This window comes from Phacochoerus africanus, chromosome 6 (genome assembly GCF_016906955.1).
Source record: "Phacochoerus africanus isolate WHEZ1 chromosome 6, ROS_Pafr_v1, whole genome shotgun sequence".
Classification (NCBI taxonomy): Eukaryota; Metazoa; Chordata; class Mammalia; order Artiodactyla; family Suidae; genus Phacochoerus; species Phacochoerus africanus.
Genome location: NC_062549.1, coordinates 7133191 through 7157040, shown reverse-complemented (window position 1 = coordinate 7157040; position 23850 = coordinate 7133191). Strand labels below are relative to the sequence as shown.

The window sequence follows — 23850 nt, the reverse complement described above, 5'->3', positions numbered from 1 at the left end:
ACTGTACCAGTTAATTGACATCGAAGCCGAGAAAAATTAATTTCCCCCTCAAGTCATTAAATTCTTAGGCAACACTCAGTAACGGTTTCGGGAAGACTTGGCGAATTTACTCGCAGCACTGACACTAAACGCACGCCACGAAAACTGTCTCCAAGGCCCCAGCTCCTCTTAGGAAAGATGAAGCAGGCAGAAAGAAGGACAGAATTTCAGGAGCAATTTTAAAACTCCATCATGGCATCCTTTTTGGAAGACAGCATATTCTGGAGGAAATTTCGAACACCAAGCTATCTGCCTTCCTTTGCTGTGGCTGACGTTATTGAAAACTCAATTTCATTTCCAATAATGTAACTCCCAGACTGGCACCGGACACGGGGTCAGACAGCCTGAATCTGGCCCTCGCCCACGTGCCTCAGAACCACTTCCTTAAACTCTTGGGTTCGGGTTTTCTCCTCTACCCTGGTTAAAAAAAAAAAAAAAAAAAAAAAAAAAAAAAAAAAAAAAGCTAAAGCTTATATCCTTATAAAAGGCAGTGTGGTCAGCTGAATAACCCCCTCCCCAGCCCCCGTGTATTCACACCCTAAACCCTGGGACACGTGAATAGGTGACTCACCTGGCAAAAGACACGTGAAAGGTATGATTCAAGTAAGAGTCCTGAGATGGGGGTTATTCTGGACTAACTGGATGGCCTCATGTAAATACGAGGGTCCTTGTAAGAAGGGGCAGGAGGGCTGATCACAGAGACAGGGGCTGAGAAAGATGTTCTGAAGACGGGGAAGGGGAGCGAGCAGGGGAATATGGGCAGCAGCCTCTAGAAGCTGGAAAAGGCAAAGAAACGGACCCTCCCCTAGAGCCTCCGGAAGAAACACACACTTGCTGGCAAATGGGACTCTAGCCTGCGGGACCCATCTTGGATTCCTGACTTTGGAAGGTGAGACAATAAATCTGTGTTGTTTTAATCCACCACCAGGTTTGTGGTCGTTTATTACAGCAGCAATAAGAAACGAACACAGGCACTACAGGGTAACGGACCCCAAAGCAGCTTAGTTATCAAAGGACAGTGGACACAGGGTGATTTGGTTTCATTAACAAGCGAGATATGGAACTGGATTTGAGAAATCACAGTGCATTTATGTGTTACGTGAGATCACTGAATGTAGAATCTAATACAAAATGATACGAAAGAATTTATTCCCCAAACAGAGGCAGACACTCGAAGATTTCAAAAACCAAACTTGGGGTTACCCAGGGGAAACGTTGGGGGGAAGGATAAACTGGGAGGCTGGGATTGACACATACCCGCTACCATGTACAGGAGGGGTGAGGAACGAGCCCAGGAAGCTCTACTCAATACTCTGTAGTGACCTGAGTGGAAAAGGGTCTACAAAGGAATGGATTTATGCATAAACATAATGGATTCACTTTGCCATACATCTGAAGCGAACAAAACACTGTTAAGTCAACCATACTCCAATAAGATTTAAGAATTTTTTTGGGGGGCCATCACCTGCAGCATATGGAAGTTCCCAGGCTAGGGATGGAATCGGAGATGCAGCTACCGGCCTACACTGCAGCCACAGCAACTTGGGATCTGAGCCGCTCCTATGACTTATGCGGCAGCTCACAGCAACTTGGGATCTGTAACCCACTGAGTGAGGCCAGGGACCAAATCCACATTACCATGAACACTGTGTTGGGTTCTTAACCTGCTCAGCCACAATGGGAACTCCCAATTAAAAAAAAAAAAATTGTTTAAGTGCATTTCATCATGAGCTAGGGTGACATTCCAAACCCCAGTGAGGAAGGTTTGGCGAACGGAGCTTAAGCTAGGTCTCTCCCACCCCTCCTGGCCCCTCACACACTCCTCAAGCCCTTGGGGTCTGAGGTCCTCTGGACACACAAGAAAGGGCTGGAAAGACAGAGAGGCACCGGTCAGCCTTGGGACAGATTAGCAACCCAACCTGGAGACAAAGAAATAAGAAAAAGTCAACTGCTCCTGTGTGTGTCCCCTCTCAACACAGCCTTGTGTGACCTCCAGCAAATGGGAACCAGCTGGTGCCCCGACAGGGCCACGCCTCCTCCTCTTCAGTGCAGATGGGAGGCCACGGAAAAGAACCAGCCTGCTAAGCCCCATTCATACCCCCACCCCGTGAGCTCCAGGAATGAGCTGAGAAGGTGTGATGCGGGTAGCACAAAGCCCCCGACGCCTCTCACCACTCGGGACTTGGTGAACCAGCTCCGGAGCGGGCGTCATCAGAGGTGCTTTAAAAGGAGGGCAGGGCAGGCCCATGGAAGGAATACAACATGGAAACGTGTATTTTTTGTGGGAAAACACTTCGAAACTGCACTAATGAACAAGTGATGAGCTAAGGGGAATAAACAAGAGACTGTCTGATCTGCTTTCAAAATATCATAAACACAAGCAGGGAATAAGATCTTTATGCAGCATTCGGTACTAGTCTAATCGCCAAAAGGCACCACAGTTCCCAGGGAAACAGTGTCTCCTGCAGGAACCCCACTGGCATGCGGCCAGCAGCGGTGCCCGTGCCCCCAGGACCAGAGGCGTGCTGGATCGGGCCGGGCACCCGTCTCCCCAGCTCAGGGACTTCACAGTGGAGGCTTAATATTGGCCCTGGTGGGAATATTTACACCACAGAAATTGGCAGATGCAACAAATCAGGTTCCCTGCCACTGCCCCAGGAGGGCCAGCTGGTGAACAGAACAGGACGTGGGCGTCCGGCAGCTGCATTCCAGGGCACTTCTGAGCTCACTGCCAATAACTCAAACTCCACAGGAAGCACCGCGGTACCTTCCCACAGAAACCTATGCAGAGCAGAAGTCTCAGCCTTTTAGGGCTTCCCTCACCTCCCCCCACGGCGCTGCATAGACACGCTTCGCAGCCCGAGAATCCTTCCCCACGATGGACAGCTCTGCCTGTGTCACAGCGGGACACTGTTAAACACGGCTGATAGACAAGGAGTCCCTACCTTTGTTGCAGGAGGCTGTAGCATCGTTTTGCGAAAACTAAACTCCATTTGCATTTTTTTTTATTACGTGATCATTTTAACACGTATTTCTCTGTCTCAAAGCAAGAAATGATAATGTTCCATGAAGCTCCTTTTTGAGGAGCAAGCAGAAGAGGAAAATAAAATCAAGCAGGGATGGAGAGAATGACTTGGAATTAACCAACAGAAAATGAAAAATCCCAGTGGTATCGAATGAGTCAGCATTTCCAAACCCAGTCGTTTCATCCAGTCCCACTCTCTCCCTGTCTTCTTCGCTCTCCCAGACATGAGAACAGCCTGAGCTGAGTGCTCTGGACATCTCTGAGCTGCACACAAACTCCAGCAGCTCTCTGATTTCAGAGGCTCCTCTCCTGCCCAAACTCAGTGGCACAGTGTCTCCTAAGAGCCAAGAGACGTTCGGGCTGCTTCCTTCCACAATATGTCTCTCCAAGGGGAACAGGAAAAATAAACACACACACGCACGCACGCACGCACGCACACAAAGGCCTAAGATCCTCCTGCAAAGATTGGATAGAAAACCCAGACCCAGTCAGGGAAATGCCACTTGACTACAGAGTCTTATAAAGTTAAGTGAAAACTTAGGGCACGAGGCCACTTGACCTCAGCACATTTTCTGCAAGGCAATGATGAGAGTCTGGAAGCAAGGAGCTATGACAGTGTCATCAATCCGATCCCCACGCCTGTCCCAACAGCCCCAGGAAACGGCTATTTCCTGCCGATCCCACCCACGAGTGTGAAGAATGTTAAAACCAATCTCTAGCCTACTACTCCAAATATGTACTGTGACTCAGGCAATCCATTCTCTCCTCTGTGATTCCTGGACCGGGGGTCGTCAAAAATGATGCACTGTTCTAGAAGTCTTAGAATATTTTCAGGGAAAAAAAAAAAACATTAAAGAAAGGAATGAGAATGCATTGAGTGCCAGACAATCAAGTGTTCTCATTTAGTCCTGCCCGCTGCTCTCACGGGAGACGGCACAGCGTGCTGTGACCTCCACGCGGGGTGAAGGGCTTCGCTGGAGAAGTTTGGTTACTTGCCCGAATGGCACAGCGAAAGAGCCAGAGCCCCCGCGTGGCACCATCTTGCCCTCTAGCTCCGTGAAAATGCCTTAAAGCCAACATCAGGCACATACTCCCATGACCCCAGATGGATGGCTCAAAATTATCCTGAGTCTTTTCTGCTGCTCATCCATCTCTGTACCTCAGCCCCATCACCAAAAGGGCTGAAGTCAATTGTTTGTTATACACGAAGATGCATTTCATGGCCGTTACAGCAAGCAGAGCTTCCCGCTGCACCAGGAAGCTCTGAGCATCGCGGCTGTGGCCGAGTGTACAACCCCGCGTCTCTGTTGACTGGAGGCGGATTTCTAAAACAGTCTTCAGCTTCAAAGAGGCACAGTCTTCAGGAGAGAGTAGCAACGGACACACTGCATGCTGCAATCATTTTTTCAGCTGAATTCCCAAAGCACAGAGATAAATCCAACAACATTTCTCTGCGTGGTAACAGCACATGAGCTAAACCCTCGCAAGTGGGAATATGTGATTATTTATTGAAAAAAGAAGCACCCCCCCCCACACACAAACTTCTCAATGATATGAGAAGTTTTCGTCCATTCTCTTTAGTTCAAATGTTCTAAACAGTTTTTCCTTTTCAGGATGAATAAGTAATCTGAGCACTCAATAAACATGTGGGGGTAAGCTAAAGAATTCCATCTATAAATGTATTTAGTGGAGCATTACCTATAACTGCAATAAAGGAAAAATCTGGAAACCCCACAATGTTCAACAACAGGAGCACAGTTATATAGAGATGCTGACGCTTGATGCTGATTCCAAAAAGCTCTTAGAAACTATAAGAAGACAGTGCACCGAAGGAAAGCAAAATGTTCGGGATAATCAGCATTAAGAAAGTAATCCATGAACGTTCATTTACGCGAGACGTACGCATGGACCATGAACGGAAGGCCCTTGGCATCCCCAGGTTCTGCAGCCCCTCAGGGCCAAGGATACGGACGCTCTGCCGACTCTGCTCTGCCGCTTCACCTGAGGGACCTGAGCATCCGCGGACTGTGGTATCTGAGGAGGTCCTGGAGCTGACCTCCCGGGTACCGAGGGACGGCCGTACTGACAAATGCGCATTACGGGAAGGGTGGTAAATGTATGCGTAAGTTATTACTTCTTTACTTGGGATGCCCAGGAAGCCTGCTGTCATAGAACCCTCACAGTAAGTAACACTGACACACACACTGGGGAGAATAATGATGAAGATGAACTAACAAAACTGCTTCAATGTCGGGGGGAGTAGATTCAAACTACTACATTTAGAAAGGAGAGAGAACAAGGTCCTACTGCACAGCACAGGGACTGTATCCAACGTCCTAGGACAGACCAAGATGGAAGGGAGTATTAAAAAAGAATATAACACACACACACACACGTACATGACTGAGCCACTTTGCTGTACAGCAGAAATGGGCACGACATTGTAAATCAACTACACTTTCATAAAAAAAAGAAAGAAAGGGAGGGAGGAAAAGAAAAGGAAGGAAGGAAGGAAGGGGAGAGAGGGAGGGAGGAGGGAGGAAGGGAGGGAGGCGTTCCAGTCGTGGCTCAGTGGAAACAAACCAGGTTAGTATCCATGAGGATCCGGGTTTGATCCCTGGCCTCGCTCAGTGGGCTAAGGATCTGGAGTTGCCATGAGCTGTGGTGTAGGTCACAGACCCCGCTCACATCTGGCGTGGCTGTGGCTGTGGCGGAGGCCGGCAGCTGCAGCTCCGATTCATCCTCTAGCCTGGGAACTTCTATACGCCGTGGGCGCAGCCCTAAAAAGCAGAAAAAAAAGAAAGGAGCGGGGAGGGAGGGAACCTTCAGGGCCCAGGGTGGCACTGCCGGATGTCCCAGCTGTCCTGGCGGGACTCGGCCAGGCAGGACAGGGCCGGCCGCTCACCTACCTTGCTGGATGAGCGCGTCGGCCGCCAGCTCCCCGGTGCCCACGTTGGCGTACTCCTCGTTGGGGTGCTTCCTGTTGTAGTGCCGCTTCAGGGAGCCCGAGATGTTGCAGGAGTAATGGCAGTGGGCACAGCGGAAAGGCTGCAGGGACAAGGAGGGGATTAGGCGGGGCTGGCCCCCCAGTGTCATCAAGTCCCCATGGGAAAGGAAGACCCCCTGACGCCCCCTGGGGTCCTGCTTACGACTCTCCCCCTCCCGTGTCTGAGTCCTGCAAAGCCTGTGAGGAGCACCCCTTGGGACACAGGCCCCAGGGACACACGCTAGCCTGGGGAGGCGGGGTCCTGCCTCTGCAGGGACCATCCCAGTGACCAGCAAGCAGTCCCCTAAGGATGAGGGGTCTCTGCTAAACGACAATGCTTTCATTTCTTTTCTCTTTTGTCTAATTCTTGTTCAAGAAGAAAATCACAAAAAAGCAACACAGGAATCTATCACTTTTTTTGTTTTAAGGGAATGCCATTCAAGTAGCTCCCCCGACAATTAATTCCCTGATGCATCTGCTTCTCTAATGAAACAGCTTCTTCCACAGTATTTGCCTGCAAGCACCTGCAATGCAGACACCACTGTCCACAGGTAGGGAAATCAGCCTGATAAAATCTACTTCCAACCTCCCTCCTGGGCAGGACAAAGGCACCACTGGGTCCTGCAGCTCAGCTCATCTGCCATCTCACCATGGCTGCGGAGGGTGGGGAGGTACCGAGGGGGAGGGGAGGGGTGCCTGCACAGGCTTCCTGGGGAGCCCGTCCATCAGCCAGGTGATGGACACTGTCCTACCCACACCCTTACTCATGGTCAGGACGGTATCAAAGTGTCCCTCTGAACCTCGAGCCACACAGCCGTGCAGCACGATGCTACAGAAATCCCAGTTCGGCAACCAGGGCCCTTCTGGAAACACAAGCAGCTTCCTGGTCCAGCGAGAATGGAGCCCACAGAACAGCCACGGGCAGCCACACTCAGAACGGCACAGGGGATTCCGAAGGGCAAGTTCAGCTGAGCCCCCGTGCGGGCTGGCCGCGGAAGCCCCGGGTTGCTTTACCAGGTCTACGTCCCGGGCCGGACGTGAAACGCCGGCCTTCTCCCAGGCTCTGCCCTTGGGCCTGCTGTGTGTCCCCGCCATGCTTCCAAAGAGCATTTTCACACTCAGACCTGGATACGCTCACATACGTCAGTGGGGATGGCGCCCGAGCCAGAGACAGCAGCCCTCAGCTGTCCTCCAGGCCTCTCCCTCCACGGGGATGCTGTGAGCACCGCCAAGGAAGCACACAACTCCACCCCGCCTGTCTGCAGCAGCAGCTGCTCACGCTAAGACCGTGTCACCCTAGACTGTCCCTTCTCTTTTACTGCCCAGCCAGCGGCTAGGTCGGCCCAGACGTCCTCAGACAGGCGCACAGAGGTGGCCCCCCGCCCCTCTCCATCTGTCACCCCAGCACAGAGAAAGTGTTGACCTGGCCTGGAAAGGAAATGCTGGCACTCCCAGGAGCGGCAGTTCTTAGCAAGACTCGGGGAGCAAACCCGCTCTGACCCCTTCCCTCAGGGACCCCATGCTCTCTCGAGGCCACCCCATGGTCACCGGGTGCTGTGTGCTATGTGCACATGTCATTTTCCTGGACGAGAACCCCATGGTTTGGCATATGAGGGTTTTGTTTGTTTGTTTTGCTTTTTAGGGGTGCACCCGCAGCATATGGAGGTTCCCGGGCTAGCAGTCAAATCAGAGCTGTAGCTGCCAGCCTATACCACAGCTACAGTGATGTGGGATCCAAGCTGCTTCTGTGACCTACACCACAGGTCACAGCAACACTGGATCCCTGATACACTGAGCGAGGCCAGGGATCTAACCCACATCCATGGATACCAGTTGGATTCATTTCCGCTGTGCCGCAATGGTAATTCCTATGAGGTGTTTTTTTTTTTTTTAATTTTTTAAATTATAGTTGATTTACATTGTTCTGTCAATTTCTGCTATATCTAAGAGGGTTTATTAAACAAAAGGGCCTGGAACAAAGGCAAAAATTAACCAGACTTCTCACCTATCTACTGAGCAGAGAGAAGAGATCTAAACTGCCAACATATGATTACCTGCAAAGACAAAATAAAAGCTAAAACATTTTTTTTTTTGGTCTTTTTGTCTTTTTAGGACCACACCCTGCAGCATATGGAGGTCCCCAGGCTAGGGGTCCAATCGGAGCTGTAGCCGCCGGCCTACATCACAGCCACAGCAACATGGGATCCAAGCCACATCTGCGACCTACACCACAACTCATGACAACACCAGGTCCTTAACCCACTGAGCAAGGACAGGGATCAAGCCTGCAACCTCATGGTTCCTAGTTGGATTCGTTAAATACTGAGCTGCAATGGGAGCTCCGAAAGCTACATGATTTTTAGGTGCATTCAACTCTAAATAAGCAAATGCTATGAAATTATTTGGGGAATGCCAGCGTTTGCACAGAAATCAAAAAGACCAGCCAAAGATGCTCTCCAGCCAGTGCGGGGTGGTCAGTGGGCACGGAGGCAGGAAGGGGCAATTAAACTGAGAAACAGTCCTCAACACCTAACTCAGGCTGGAGAGCCAACTCATCCTTCTTGCAGCAAACTGATAAACTGCCTCATGAGAGTTTCAAGATTCATTCCTCAGGCCTGCTCTGTGGTCGGATTGCTAATGAAAAGAAGCACTATCCAAATGTGAGCAGATAAGGCCAAAAAATGCCCAGGTGAGCCCAAATGAGAAGTCAGTTTAAGGGCCACTGATTTCTAGGGAAATCCTCAGTTCTTAAATATGAAAGAGATAGTTTCAAAGACTGACTTTGGCCAACGTTCCCCCCACGACAAGTCGGTCTGCTGCGGCCTCGGGTCTGTGATCTCAGCCTCTGTCAGATGCAGGGAGGGCAAGCCCCCAGCCCCTTGCACCCTGAACAGTTCTGGGGGTTAGGAAGATAAACCTCCTAGTCACAGCATCATCGGCTTTTACAAGCATCAGCCACCACCTCACGCCCTCTTGGGGCCCTCTCTCCTTAAACCCTATAGCTGAGCTGCTCCCGGGCCCTTCAAACAAAAGAGTCTGGGAGTTCCCGTCGTGGCGCAGTGGTTAACGAATCCGACTAGGAACCATGAGGTTGCGGGTTTGATCCCTGCCTTTGCTTGGTGGGTTAATGATCCGGCGTTGCCGTGAGCTGTGGTGTAGGTTGCAGACGCAGCTTGGATCCCGCGTTGCTGTGGCTCTGGCGTAAGATTAGACCCCTAGCCTGGAAACCTCCATATGCCATGGGAGCAGCCCAAGAAATAGCAAAAAGACACACACACACACACACACACAAAAAAAAAAAAAGAGTCTGAACTTGGGAGGCATTGCCACGTTGCAGCAGGGAGCGATGCTGAGGCTGATGGCGTTGCTAAGACTGCTCGACTCGAGATTCCGTTTATGAAGCAGCTCCTCACTGCCCTGCTAGAAGCCAGACACTGTCCTCTGACCCTGTGGGTACGCTGATGAGCCCCGAGACACCCTGAATATGCATGCGTTTGGGGACTTAGGTATGAACTGTAAAGATGAAACTAAATCACGAGACGTGTTTCCTAAATCAGGTACCTGCAGACAGCAAACGAGCTACATCTCAAAGGGAAGTTATTTACTGAGCGCTTTCAGGCCAGAATCCATCCAAGAGCTATGGAGAAAATATATGCATCCAAGAGCTATGCAGAAAATATATGTAGTCCTGTAGCACATGTGAAACAAATCCCAAAAGAGAAAGTGGATCAAAACCAAGGAGGGAGCCCGCTGTCATGCCTACGAGTCAGGGCTGCCCTGGATTTAGGTAAGGCGACCTGAGAGAATAACTACTGAGCTCACAGTTCCTGACAGCTGCCATGCACTCAGGGTCATGGTCGCCTCGGGGATGGAGAAGGGGGTCTGAGGACCGGCAACGGCCCCTGTCTGGGCAGTGGGACATGAGGGTTCATGTCATAATTACCCATCACCCCACACACTCGTGTGCATATGCAACTTTCTGGATGGGCATTCTATCTTACACTAAGAAGAGTGAAAAAAAAAAGGTTAATGAGTGGGTAAATATGACACAGAAAAACTCTCTTCATAAGGGTTTTGAGAATTGCAGGTGACTTAGATAAAATGCCTCGAATGACACGCAACACACGGCAGCCACTCTCAAGAGTAATAGCACCAGCCACAGCACTCACACCCTGGCAGGTTCCAGATGTTGACGTTTATTTTCCTTCATCTGTGCGATGAAATGGCGTTGATACTGGACTAGAGTTCTAACGTATCTGCTCTTCATTTCCCAAAATGTCCAAAAAGGAGACTGCAGTCAGGGGGTCTCTCCAAAGACCAGGTGACAGGCCTGGAGGAAACAGCAGCTGTCACTCTGGCCCGGCACACCTAAATCCAGCTGCACGGTGGAGACACGGCCCTGGATTATGCAGATGCTCCCCGCTCCCCGGGGCCTGGGCTGGAGGCCTCCTCTAAGATTTCTGGCAGTGCCTCTGCAGTCGAGAAAACTCGATAGGAAGGTGGAAATTTTTCATTTATGTCTGAGGGGGCCACCGATTTCCTCAAATGCGAGCTGGCACCAACCACCCCAGGAAGTTGCAGCTGGGCGGGGGCGGGGGGGTGGGGTTTCTTGACTGTCCGCTCAGGGCCCTTCTCCCTCATGAACTTCGTTCAGTTCCGTCTGAGACCTACCAGGCAGCTTCAGCCACTCAGAGCCTGGAAAGAACAGGATGAAGTATGATGGCTTCTTCCAACTGAGGACTTATCTGGATTTTATCTCTGGAAAGAAACAGAACAGATGCCCCTCCCCCCCCCACGACCCCATTTGCCATGGAGAGTTCTATGGCCTGGGACGTTTCTGGCAAACTTTGAGGGGCCGGGTTTCTGGAGGCAGAGAGGTCTGGGCTCAACCACAGGCAGCATTCCCCACGGAAGCGCCAGGGGCAGCGGTAAGGTACACAGAGCAGCCTGTGGGCAGATGCTCATCAGATGAGCCTCATCGACTGTTTAGACACAGAAGCAAACCCTTCCATTGAGCAGGGATGAGCAATGAGGTCTACTGCTCAGCACAGGGAAGGACACCCAATCTCCTGGGACAGAACATGAGAAGAATGTGTGTGGGTGGGTGTGTGTGTGTACGTGTGTGTGACGGGGTCACTTTGCTGTAGAGTAGAAACTGGCACAACACTGTAAATCAACTATGCCATCATTTTTAAATTTTTTAAAAATAAGTTTTTAAAATATTGATATGCCAAAAAAAAAAAAAAAAGAAAGAAACTCAGGACAACCTGAAGGGAGGGAGGGAAAGAAAAGAGGAGCGGTGCTCCTTTGGCCCGAATACCTGCGCCGGGATTGCGGGATTCCCGAGTCTACAGGGCGTGCTGGAGGCTAGACCGAGGGGGCCAGAAGGCGCCAGTGACCATGGCAGTGAGCCCTGAGTCCCACCCACAGGCCTCACGACCACCTCGGGAAGAAACATCAATACCTGCTTTTCAGGTGAGGACACGGAGGCCCTGGGAGGGTGAGTGGCTCGCCGCAGGTCATACAGTCACAGCAAAAGCCAGCTGCGACGGCAGGGCTCTCTGGCCCCAAAGCCCAGGTGCCATTGCCCTTGGCTGCTGGTGCTCGGACCACAGGGCCCACTGCCAACAAGCCCCACTGTACCCACAGTCTCCCCACGGATGGGGTGGACGGATGATTCCTGCACCTTTTCCAATTAACAGTACTGTTTTCATAGCAGTCTTTCCAGCACATTAAGTTCTGGGAGCGCAAACTACTTGCCTTTTCTTCCCCGGCCTCCCTTTCCCCTCCTCTGGGCCCTGCCTCTGAACGGCCCCCACCTGCAGGCCCCCCACCGGCACAGCGCCCCACCTGCAAGGTCCCCCACCTGCATGGCTCCCCATCTGGACCACGCATGGAACTGCCTGCTGCCCACTGCTACCTCCGAAACGGCCAGACAGTTAACCACACTGCCGCGCTGAAGGCCCACCTGCCTCCATTCCCACTGATCTTCAAGGCGCACACCAGGAAATGATCACACACACTCCCTGTGACAGGAAGCTCCACTGAGACGTTTCTTGAACAGAACACAATAATGAAGCAAGGCTTACTGTGCCCAACACAAGAAAACAATAGACGTGCAGATATTAAATCTGCTCTCTGCTAAGGGAACAGCTCCCACTGGACTGCACGCAGCCTCGCCTCAGGCGTCCCTGACCCGCAGTGGGGGTCTGCAGCACTGGGTAAATTTCAAGAACCCATGACCTCGGGATCAGCTTGGTTACAGGTGCTTTTTCTCACTTGCATCTCACCGCGCCTCGCTGCGAGGGAAGGAAGCGCCGAGAGCCCAAGGCCCCGCGGGGAGACCAGCGTGGAGAAGCAAGCAGGGCCCGGCGAGGAAGAGCCCGTGGACCCTGTGCCCTTGCGGCTACAAGCCTTCCAAGGAGCCCGGCGGCCCGCCTCCCCTGAGATGTCTCCCGGGATCAACCTGCGACACTACAGTTCGACGGAAGCTACCCAGTTACTCATTCGTTCACTCAACAGACATTTATTAATAAGCCCGGCCCCCCCTGCTGAGACTAGAACAGAAACCGGAACAAAGTGCCTCACAGAGCACATGAAAGTCTAGCATCACGATCAAGAAACTACACAATCCGCCAGATGTCATCAGACAATTAAGCATTTGACTGAGACGCGGGCAAAGGAGAGGGACCGGCGTAGATTTGTGGAGGAGGGCAGCCAGAAGAGGGAGGGGCCGGAGAGGCCAAGCGAGCGGGGTGCTGTGTCCTCGAAGCAGAGGGCTGGGGGGCGCGGGCGGAGCGGAGGCGGAGAGGGAGGGCGCCGGCCGGGCAGCCACCTGCGGTCTGCGGGACTCGGGCTTCAGCTCTGGGTGCGGTCAGAAGCCACTGGACGGCCGGATATATGTGGGCTCCGTTACACTGTTTTTCCTACTTGTTGATTCTCTGATAACCAGCGTTTCCCAGGTTGCTTCAAAATCTAAGTGCCAGGCGGGAACACCACGGGGAGGGAGGAGGGTGCTCTGTGGTCGGATAGTCTGCACGTCACAGCACGCTGTGCCCTCCAGGCACTGCCCTCCAGCGTCCCGGGGAACGAATGTTCCAAGAAACACTCTGGAAAATGCTGCCTCACGCGCCCTCTGTGCCCATGGGGAGCGACCTCACCTCCCCCAGGCAGACGGCGATGCCCTGAGCCACACGCCCACCGCGGCCCACGGAGTACTGGGTACCAGAGGCTCGCCAAACAACCCACACAAAGCAAAGACCCCAGCTGACTGGCCACTGGCTTCATCTCCCTACGCAGTGGTAAAGGTGCCACGAGAAATGACTTTTCCCCTCAGAGAAATGCCGTCGTGTTGGATCTGTGAACTGCCGTGTCCCGGCACCCACAGAGGGAGTGTCCTGGATGATGACAGGGGCTGGGAGGCGGAAACGCCTCACAGGTCTGCAGAGTGTACCCCAGAGCCTGCTCTGAGGGCCATTTCCGCAGAGCCTGGGGCAGGCCCCTCACCCTGCAGCAGGAGAAACACGCTGCTCTGGTCAGTGGCCAAGGGTCTACACGGCTGGACAGGGAAGCGGGCCGCTCAAAAGAAAAATATGCATATTCATAAGAAAAGCACAGAGGCTGTAAATGACGAGTCCCCTGGTGATGCTGATTAGGGAAACTTCTGGAGCCACTTTGTGTCTGAAATCTTGGCTCCCTCCCCTCCTCCTCCTCCTGCCTGAGCTCAGAGATGGATCTGAACTACACACATAGAACCAAGTCTGGGGACTGGTCAACGAACCCCCAGGCTGACACACACACACACAAAGAGCCCAAGGATGCACTGCTGATCCACGGAACGGACAAGGAGAAAGGGACACAGGGCAGAAGGAGAGACACTCCAGAAGGAAAGGGCCTGCGGGGAGGGCCAGGGGCAAGTGCGGGCCAGGACGTGTGGTCCCAAGGGTCAGCCTTTAGACAGGTCGGTGCTGACGACTCCAAAGCACCGCTGCTGTGTAAAGGAGGGCACCCCTGTTCCTGTCCAACTGTGCACCCCCCGCTGCAGTCTACAACCGCAGCCTTTGGCCAAAGCCGCCCTGCTCTGCAGGAGAGAAGAGGCCTGAGCTTTTGCCCTCTCGCTCCAGGATGATAAGCCTGAAAGCCAAGGTTGGGACTTCATTCCTGGATCAGCCACAATGGGGACAAAACCAAGCCTGGGGCCCAGGAGCGAGAGAAAAACAAGCCAGGTGTCCTCTCACTCCCCAAGCACAAAGCCATCTCTGTTATAAAATAAGGCCAGAGAAAAATTAAACAATTTAAAAGAATAAATGTTTTAAAACCACGAGGTACCACGAGATCCAAAATGGCTTATGTTGAGGCAATTATCTCATCACAATAAATAACAGTAAATCAATCCATACTAATTGCTTTTCGTGCAAGAGCTTAGAAGACTCTTCAGCGTTCTCCAACTATTGATTTTTTTATAATCGTTTATGCTGTCAAAATGCAATATTTCCAGAGAATATACTGCATACTGTAAGACAGACAGGATTTTAATTTAACATAAGACAATCCAATTTCCTTTTTTTTTTTTCCCCCAAAGTACTTTAAAACTCTAAAATACCTGGTGTAACAGGTTTTTAGTAGAGGTATTTCAGTTCAAAAGAACTTAATAAATGGCCCCCTCTGACCACCTGCTCCTACCACAGCCCCTCTTCCTCCTCACACGCATATCATGCAAAAAGAACAACATGTAATCGCAGATTCTTCACTTTCAAAGAAATTAAGAACTGAAAAGCAAAATGAACACCACCAACTGCAACCCTACATGTGACTCCTTGCTCTCTTCACCCAAGTTCAGGCATTTCCCCTGAACTTGGGAAACGGTGCAGCTGCTAAGTTTACACTCAGCATTTCGCTTCAAGATTTTGCTTGAGTTTTGAGAGCTGAACATCTACCTGTGGGCTCATATAATCAAAGCACTGAGGGGGAAGTGACGAGGGGGCCAAAATGGCCCTCTGCTTGGCTTGAGAACAACAACGTGCAGGGTAACGGATGGACAGAAACTTTGTCTACAAAGAGACGAGGCTCAAAATGCCAGCTCCACCGCTTACGGACTGTGTTACTTTTGCCTATGTGACTCGACTGGACTCCGGGCCTCAGTTTCCCTACCTATAAAATGGGACTCTCAATACCTACCTTCATACAGGGGTTTTGGGGGCAAAATAAAGTAATATATATGAAACACCTGCCATAATGCCCAGCATAGGGCTATTTATAAAAGGGATCATTCCCCATGTCTTTTTATTCCGACACAAGATACTTAAAACCATCCGCCTTGTGGTGGAACTCTCTGACGGTAAGATGAACCCCCTCCTGGGTAACAGGAGAAGTTAGAGTAGAAATAAAGCCAGGACGCTTGCTGTACGCAGTGCCAGGTGACTCCGCCTTCTGGGGGATACTGAGCATCTCAGAGTGAGGATTAACTTGAGCTGCTTATAAATGTGTGGCTCTAAACATTCTGCTTATTGGAGATCATTTCCGTACCGTCACTCCCTCGCTCACTAGGCTTGGAGCGGAAGCAAGGAGTAGGTGAGATACCCGGCCACGTCCTGGCTGACCCCATCCAAACACCACCTCTGTTCAGTTTAGTACCTAAGCCCCTGCCCAGCCCATGAGCCCAGCTGCCTGGCATCCCCTGTCCTGTACATGTAACTTGTTTCACACGGACACACCATGAATGCCTTTGGGACCCATTTCATTATGGGGAATACAACAAGGGATTACACCAGTTCCCTCTGATTTGTGGATATCAGTCAATCAGAGAACTTTCTGGTTGCTCTAGGTTTCAAAAGCTATAGGTTTTATGTGGTAATACTGTATCAACTCAATTGAAACATAGCTTTTAAAAAAAAGCGATAGAGTTGGAATAATTAGTCAGCTAGTCTCCCGGGTTCCCACAGAGCTTAGTACACGGCTTTCTTGAAGCAGTTAACATACTTGCTGCTGCTTTTCTTTTTTCTTTTTTTTTTCTTTTTATGGCCACACCTGCAGCATATGGAAGTTCCCGGGCCGGGGGTTGAATTGGAGCTGCAGCTGCCAGTCTACACCACAGCCATAGCAACACTGCATCCAAGCCGCAGTTTGCAGCAACATCAGATCCTTAACCCATTGAGTGAGGCCAGGGATCAAACTCGCATTCTCGAGGAAACTACATCGGGTTCTTGACCTGCTGAGCCACAGCGGGAACTCTTTGCTGTGGCTTTTTATGCACAGAGGGCTCTCCCCAGACCCGTGAGCCTGGCAGACAGAGGCCTGACTTCATCCCAGCATCCTCTGCCCCAGCGCAGAAGGGTGCAAAGAAAAGGCACCAAGGGCCAGAGCAGGATGGGAAAAGAAAGTCCACCGCCACGTTCAGCAAGTGCACAAAGCCTCCACCAAATGCACTATAGGGTCTCTGAGGCTGGGCTGGGCCAAGAGGGGAGACAGCCCCCAAGGAGGAGAGAGCCAGAGAGAAACGGGACCGTCCCAGCCACCAGATACCAACCAAGAGCCAAACTCACAACCACATCTCTGAAAGGACAGCAGTCAGGCCTGCTATTCTCTGCACAGTCCCCCACTGAATGGCCTGATGCAAAGAGTATTTTCTTTGCCGTGGCCAATAGTCCCCACTGTTCTTTTACACGTAATATCTAGCACTCAAGTATGTATTATGAGACATGCAAAGAAGAAAATGTGACCCAATTCAAGAAAAAAAAGTCAACAGAAACTGATGCAGATTGCTCAGATACTGAAATCACTAGACAGAAACATTTTAAATGATGATGAATATGTGAAAGGCTCTTACGGAAAACGCGTGAAAACAGATGGTAAATTTTAAAAGAGAAAGAAAACTACACAGAGAACTAAATGGAAATGCTGTATATTTTTTAAAAACAGGAACTGAGTAATTCATTTGGGTATCTAAATAGCAGAGCTGACATCAGAAAAAGGATAGGTCAACTTGAAGAAAGATCAACACAAGTCATATACACTGAAACACAAAGAGAAAAAAGAATTAGAGAGATATCAACTGAATGCTGGGAGATCTCAGCTTACTTTATGAGATATTATAGTCCTAGAGAAAAAATGGAGCAGAAGCAATACTTAAAGAGATAACTGCTGAGAATGGCCCAGCCTCATGAAAGATGTAAATCCACAGATCCCAAATCTCAGCAAATCCCAAGCAAAATAAACACTAGGAAACCACGCCTAAACTTGATGTTAATACAAACAACCTAATCAAAAAATGGGCAGAAATATACACATTTCTCCACAGAAAATACATGGCCATAAAGCAAATGAAAAGATGTTCAATATCACTAATTACTAAAGAATGCAAATCAAAACTACAATGAGGTGCCACCTCTTACCAGTCGGAATGGCCATCATCAAAAGGTCTACAAACAATAAATGCTGGAGAGGGTGTGGAGCAAAGGGAACTCTGCTACACTGTTGGTGGGAATGTAAATTGGTACAACCACTATGGAGAACAGTATGGAGGTTCCTTTAAAAACTAAATATAAAACTACCGTATGATCCAGCAATCCCATTCCTGGACATCTATCTGGAGAAAACCATAATTTGAGAAGATACCTGCACCCCAATGTTCACTGCAGCACTATTCACAATAGCCAAGACAAGGAACCTAATTGTCCAGCGACAGAGGAATGGATAAAGAAGATGTGGTACATATTTACAACGGAATACTATTCAGCCATAAAAAGAATAAAATAATGCCATTAGCAGCAACATGGATGGACCTAGAGATTATCACACTAAGTGAAGTAAGTCAGACAGAGAAAGACGAATATCATTTGAGATCACTTACTTCTGGAATCCAATAAAAATGATGCAAAAGAACATATTTACAAAACAGAAACAAAACTCACAGATTTCAAAATCAAACTTATGGTTACTAAAAGGGAAACCACCGTGGGGGAGAGGGTTAAATTAGGAGTCTGGAATTAATATATGCATACTACTGTATATAAAACAGATAACTAACAAGAACCTACCGTGTAGCACAGGAAAGTCTACTCAATGTTTTATAATAACCTATATGAGTAAAGAATCCAGAAAAGAATGGATATATGTCTATGTGTAACCGATTCACTTTCTGTACATCTGAAACTAATGCAACATTGTAAGTCAACTACACTTACGTCAAGTTTTTTTTTTTAATTTAGTAACGTACCAGAGTCCATGTTCTAGCTTTGACAATATACTATGGTTAAAAAAGATGTTATCACCAGGGGAGGTGGCTGACAGGGACACAGGAACTCTGAGACTTTTTGTGAGTCCAAAGTTATTTCAAAATATTTTCGAATTAAATAAAGCCACGTTTTAGCATTCATGTGCAAGGCGGCAGGCACTGGCACTGGATCCACTGGCCCTCGGACGGAGAACATTTCTATCAGCCGAGTCACAGGCTCCTTTGAGTCTAATGGGGAGAACTCCACAAGTGAGCCCTGTCTGTGGGTCACCTTGCTTATAGAAAGGTGTGTGGCTTTTTTTTTTTTTTTTTTTTTAGGGCCACACCTGTGGCATATGGAAGTTCCCTGGCTAGGGGTCAAATCGGAGCTGCAGCTGTTGGCCTATACCACAGCCACAGCAGCTCGGGATCCGAGCCCCCTCTGTGACCTATGCCACAGCTCATGGCAACGTCAGATCCTTAACCCACTGAGCGAGGCCAGGGATCGAACCTGCATCTTCACAGATACTAGTTGGGTTTGTAACCCACTGAGCCACCATGGCGACTCCAGATGTGTGGCTTTTTTATGAGCAAGAAAGCAGAGCTGAACAGCTGGGCAGAGGGAACAAGCCTGTTTCTGTCTAGAAACCTCCGGCTCAGGGTGGTTCCTCTCCTGAGCATCTTCTCTGCCCATCCCCCCTTTTTTAAAATAAATTTTATTGCAGTATAGTTGACTTACAAAGTTGTGTTAGTTTCAGGTGTACAGCAAGGTGAATCACTTATCCATAGGCATATATCCCTTCTTTTTCAGAGTCTTTTCCCATAGATTATTACACAATATTGAGTAGGTTACCCTATTTTTTTTAAGGTTGGGGGTTCGGGCTCCACCCTAGGGAATGCATTTTATTTACAGCTGCAAGAAGTGTATGTAACATCTTCATTATTTGTGCACCCTTGGTGGCTGGATGGGTTCCTCCCAGTGTTTTCAGTCCTTGATTTTAGGGTGACGCGTAAATGCTTTTGGAATTATGTCCACTGTATGGTCAACTCATAAAGAACTACGAATGATGAAACTGCTCAATGATGAGGGGAATGGTTAACCAAACTGTGATACGCATCCTTACACAGCCATTAAAAGCAGTTAATAAATGTATTTTCATGAAATGGGGAAAGACCTATGAAATGACAATAAATAAAAAGCACTGTTTATAATGCCTAAAGTATGCAGCGGCCCCTGTCCGGACTCTGACAGTGAGGTTCCTCTAACTCAGCAAACCATCTGGCCACTCATCTAAGCCACATTCTCCAGTAGAGCATTATCTCCCTGATAAAGCTGACATTTTAATCTCCATCCAAAAAAAAAAGCTCATTTACAGGGCGACCTCAATCATGTCCAAAAATATATCCAAAAATTCCCCCAGGAGAAGGACCCAAGAATCATTTTCTAAACCTTATTTAATAAACACATTTTAATTTCATTCTCAAATAAACATATAAATAACACTGTAATTTTTAAAGGCAGTACAGGCGTCTGCCCTTATTACAGTGTTTCCTGACGCAAATCACACACTGAAAATTACATTTCTAGATCTAGAAAAGCAAACTGGTTTCCTCTCGAAAGCCAAGTGCAATAAATTAGTAGCATCTGCCTGAAGATTCTGAGGCCTCATCACCATGGATCAGTAAAACAGTGAGACTTGATTTTTCAAATTTTTTATGGCCACAGCCAAGGCATATGGAAGTTCCCAGGCCAGGGATGGAATCCAAGCTGGAGCCACAAACTGTGTCACAGCTATAACAACACTGGATCCTTTAACCCACTGCGCTGGGCCAGGGAGCAAACGCGAACCTCCACAGAGACAAGCTGGATCATTAGCCACTGTGCCACAGCAGGAAGCCCTAAGACCTGATTTCTTGATAACGTTTGCTGTGGGGAGGAAAAGGTTATACAGGAGACACATAGTGTGTATTTTCAGATATGTGTGAGAACGTTCAACCACAGAGCAGATGAGAAAGGAGAGAAAAAGAGTGGGGATGCGGTGGGCACGGCCCCCCACAGGAGACCATGTCCTAATCCCTGGAACAAAAAGGAACTAAGACGACAGGTGGAATTCAGGTTGTGGATGCTCTGACTCCAAGATAAGGGCTCATGCTGGGCTGTCGGAGTGGCCGCACTGTAATCACAAGGTGCCTGATGAACTGGAAGAGGGAGGCGGAGGAGGCGGGTCAGAGCAGAGGACGAGGGATGCTCATGGCCCTGAAGACAGAGGAGAGCCCACAAGCCGGGGAACGCGGGCAGCCTGTCGGAGCCAGAAGGGCAAGGAGAGGACTCTGCCACGGAGCCTCCAGCAAAAGCACCACCCTGCCGTCACCTGGACGTTAGCTCAGTGTGACCCGGCTGGAATTCTGAAGCACAGAATCGTAAGATAATAAACTTGTGCTGTGTGAAGCCCCAAAGCCAGGGGTACTTTGTTATAGCAGCGATGGAAAAGGAATACAGGGAGTGGACAGAGAGGAAACGGAAACAGCGGTTAGGACAAGGGTGGTTGGCAGGAAATCAAGTTCATTCTGCCTCTCGAACCTCAGCCAATTGAGAAACACAGCTTCCAGGCACGTGGCCCAGAAGAGCATCCTGACCTGGGGGAGGGGAGAGGCCAAGGGCTGACACAGGGGTCCTCACTCAGGCCTGAATCTCATCCCCAGCGGGGGTCCCACTCGGCACAGGAGACACCTGAACCACAGGAAGCCCGAGGGAAACCTGCCACGACCCAGGTCCAGCTTATTCGGGCTCCCGAGGCCCCGTGGTGCCACCGGGTGACGGCAGGGAGAAACAGAGCTACACACCAAAGGGACACCTTCAGTCAAACCGCCCCCAAATGAACTTCTGCACCCAAGCCAGAGCCACAAACCCGAGGAACAAATCGGTGAGCATCTCAAGGCAGAGACAGTCGGCTGTCTCTCTGGTTGGAAGACGGTCCACGCGAGGAATGAATGGGAAGTCCCGCTCCGATTCTGGGACGGCGAGGACAGTAATTAACCTCCCCGGGCCTCGCTGCTGTCTCCAAAGTGAAAGCTGCCCTATCGCGGCACCGTCCAGCACTGCAGCCGCACTAGTCTAAGAAAATCCGGAGGGCCCCCTGCGCTCAGGTCTGGGAGCTGTGGGCTGTGCGATAAGGCTCTTAACTTTAATTAAGTAAAAGGATGCAAACACGGAACACCCCGATGAGAGGTTCCGAGCTCCCTAGGTGACACGTGGGTCTTCCTAAGAACCTCGTTTCAGTGCAAACGTTAAAGCAGCAGCATGAGCAACAGGTGCAGCAGCCTCAGATTCCCCAGCTGCCTCCTCTCTGTGGACAACAAGTGACTGAGACAATCCGGTGACAGACACTCAGGAGTCAGAGCCAAAGCCCAAGTTCTCACTCCCTTGGTCGCTGGACAGTTACAGCACATGAGCCTTCATCTGCCTGAGCCACCTGGCTCCTTAACTACAGAGGAGAGGTTACGAGCCTTCATGTGACCTCACCCCGAGGCTGTTCTGGGCATCAGATGAGCCTGTCCATGGGGAGGGTTCTCATCACCTCCGAAGGGGTGACGGCACAGGGTGACCGCACAGGCTGGCCGCTGCTGTAACGGCGACTAAAGCCTGAGGACGTGGGTGATCAGGAAAGACTCAGGGGATTTGTCTTCGATGCAGGCTGTTCAGGTGTCAGACCCAGGCAGTGCTATCAGCAGAGATCAGAGCTTAGGGCTGTGAAGTCCCTGACGTGGTACAGGCACACAGGAGATACCCACTAAGTGACCCTCTGAGTGCGGGGGGCCCACGGTCCCCTCCACACTCTACCGCTCTCTGGGACTTAGCAGTGGACACGGTTTTAACAAACATCTCAGCACCGTGCTCCCAGCTCCACCTGCACAGCAGCAGCAGCAGCAGCAGCATTGATTTTAAGGGTCAAGCTGCCGAGTGCTGAGCAGAATTCCTCATTAAACAAATTCACGGGACCAGAGTGCCTGCTGTCGATGACTGCACCATACGCAGTGGCCACGGGGACGTTACCGTCTACATGAAAGAAACATCCACGGCAGGCATCAGAAGAACAAGGACAGCCAGGGTCTCTCGAGCCCCTGGGACATGCTGGCGCCGAGGCGGACATGAGCCCCCAGGCAGCCTCACGCCTGTCCTCCCCGGGGGGCTACCTGCAGCAGTCCGGGATCTGACAGTGCACACTGCTGTCCCTAAACACCAACTCTTGGCTCTAAATCACTCGTTTTTTATGGCAAGAGGGGGCCTTTTCTCTAGTCTGCCTCCTCTTACGCTCTGCTCCTGGGCTTGGTTTCCGAAGTACAGAGAATGCTGTGCAGACAGAGAGTATGCGGGTCCCTGAGCCAGGACCGGGCCCCACATGCACTGGCCAAGCAGCCCGGAGGTGAGGGGGAACGCCCCAAAGCGGAAGTGAGGGGGACACGGCCAAGCAACGCAAGGAGGCCTGCTGTCTTCAGTTGGAAAAGCGAGGCATTCCCAGTGTGAGCGCCCTGGCCGCCGAGCCCTTACCTTGAAGGAGGCGTGCTGCTCCATGTGCCGCAGCAGCTGAGGCTTCTGGGCCGCCGTGTAGTCACACACCGTGCACTTAAACTGCTTCCCTGGAAAGAAGGGGAAAGAGGGTGAGTGTCGTCGGGCAGACTGTGAGTGAAACACAGACATCCCTTGTCACCCAGGGGTCCAGGGCCTGGGGGGAGGGGAGGGAAGGGCAAGTAAGCAAACAGGCACAGAAGGCAGCACGCTGGGTCTGGCCCGAGGGCGCAGAAGGGCGCTTGCCTCCCTCGGAGGGAGAGGAACGCCCACCTGCTCTCCCTGGGGACGTCCCATGAGTTGTGACACCTGATCAGGCTCCTCCAGGGACTGTAAGGGTGCCTCGAGCTGATGAGAGGAAAGGCTTCCAGGCAGAGGGGGGCACGGGGTGAGAACACAGGGCAACCTGGTCGGGAAGGGGAGCTGCTGCGCCTTCCCTCCCGGACCTAAAGTGTGGGGTCTGGAGAGTCAAGAGCTGACCCTGGAGAGGCTGGGGGCCGACAGCAAGGGCCTGCGGCGTCTCCCTAGGAGCTCGGGGGCTCTCCTGAGCCAAAGGCCATTCAGCAAGAGGAGAGACCTGTGCCTGAGCACGCCCAATGCCGGTAGGAGCATGAAAGGCAGATTTAAGGGGACGCTGGAGAGAAAACAACAAAGAAATGTGAAAACCTTTGGAAAGGATTCTGGTTTTAGCAATTGGTAAATATTTAATAATGCGATAAACAAGCTCACATGTAAAATCAATGGATTAGAATAAATAAAACCTCACCCTGCAATAATGCAAATGTGCAACCAGATATAAATCTGAGCTACTTCTCACAGCAGTGAATTGTTCACCATGCAGCTCCTGATGGCTTCCCAGGGGACAAGGACCACAGTCACTGCACATGGTAGCACAGAAACGCTGGCTCCTTCCGGGACCTCTCCCGCCTTTCCCTTCCAGACGAGCCAGGTGACAATGTCATCTATCTCTGCAGCCCCCATGCTCCCTCCCCGTTTGCTCCTGAACTCAGCCAAGTGGCAGG

General features: G+C 50.7%; 1 protein-coding gene across 4 annotated transcripts in view; it reads right to left on the bottom strand.

Annotated features, from left to right (window-relative positions):
- ZFAT (zinc finger and AT-hook domain containing) overlaps positions 1–23850 on the bottom strand; it is a 157450-nt gene that overhangs the window by 34581 nt on the left and 99019 nt on the right. For all 4 annotated transcript variants that reach the window (XM_047783202.1, XM_047783205.1, XM_047783203.1 and 1 more), the window contains 2 exons: positions 22811–22899; positions 5974–6112 (listed from right to left, as the gene is read on the bottom strand). In XM_047783202.1, coding sequence (XP_047639158.1) covers positions 5974–6112; positions 22811–22899 — 228 coding nt within the window. The remainder of the gene's footprint in view (positions 1–5973; positions 6113–22810; positions 22900–23850) is intronic.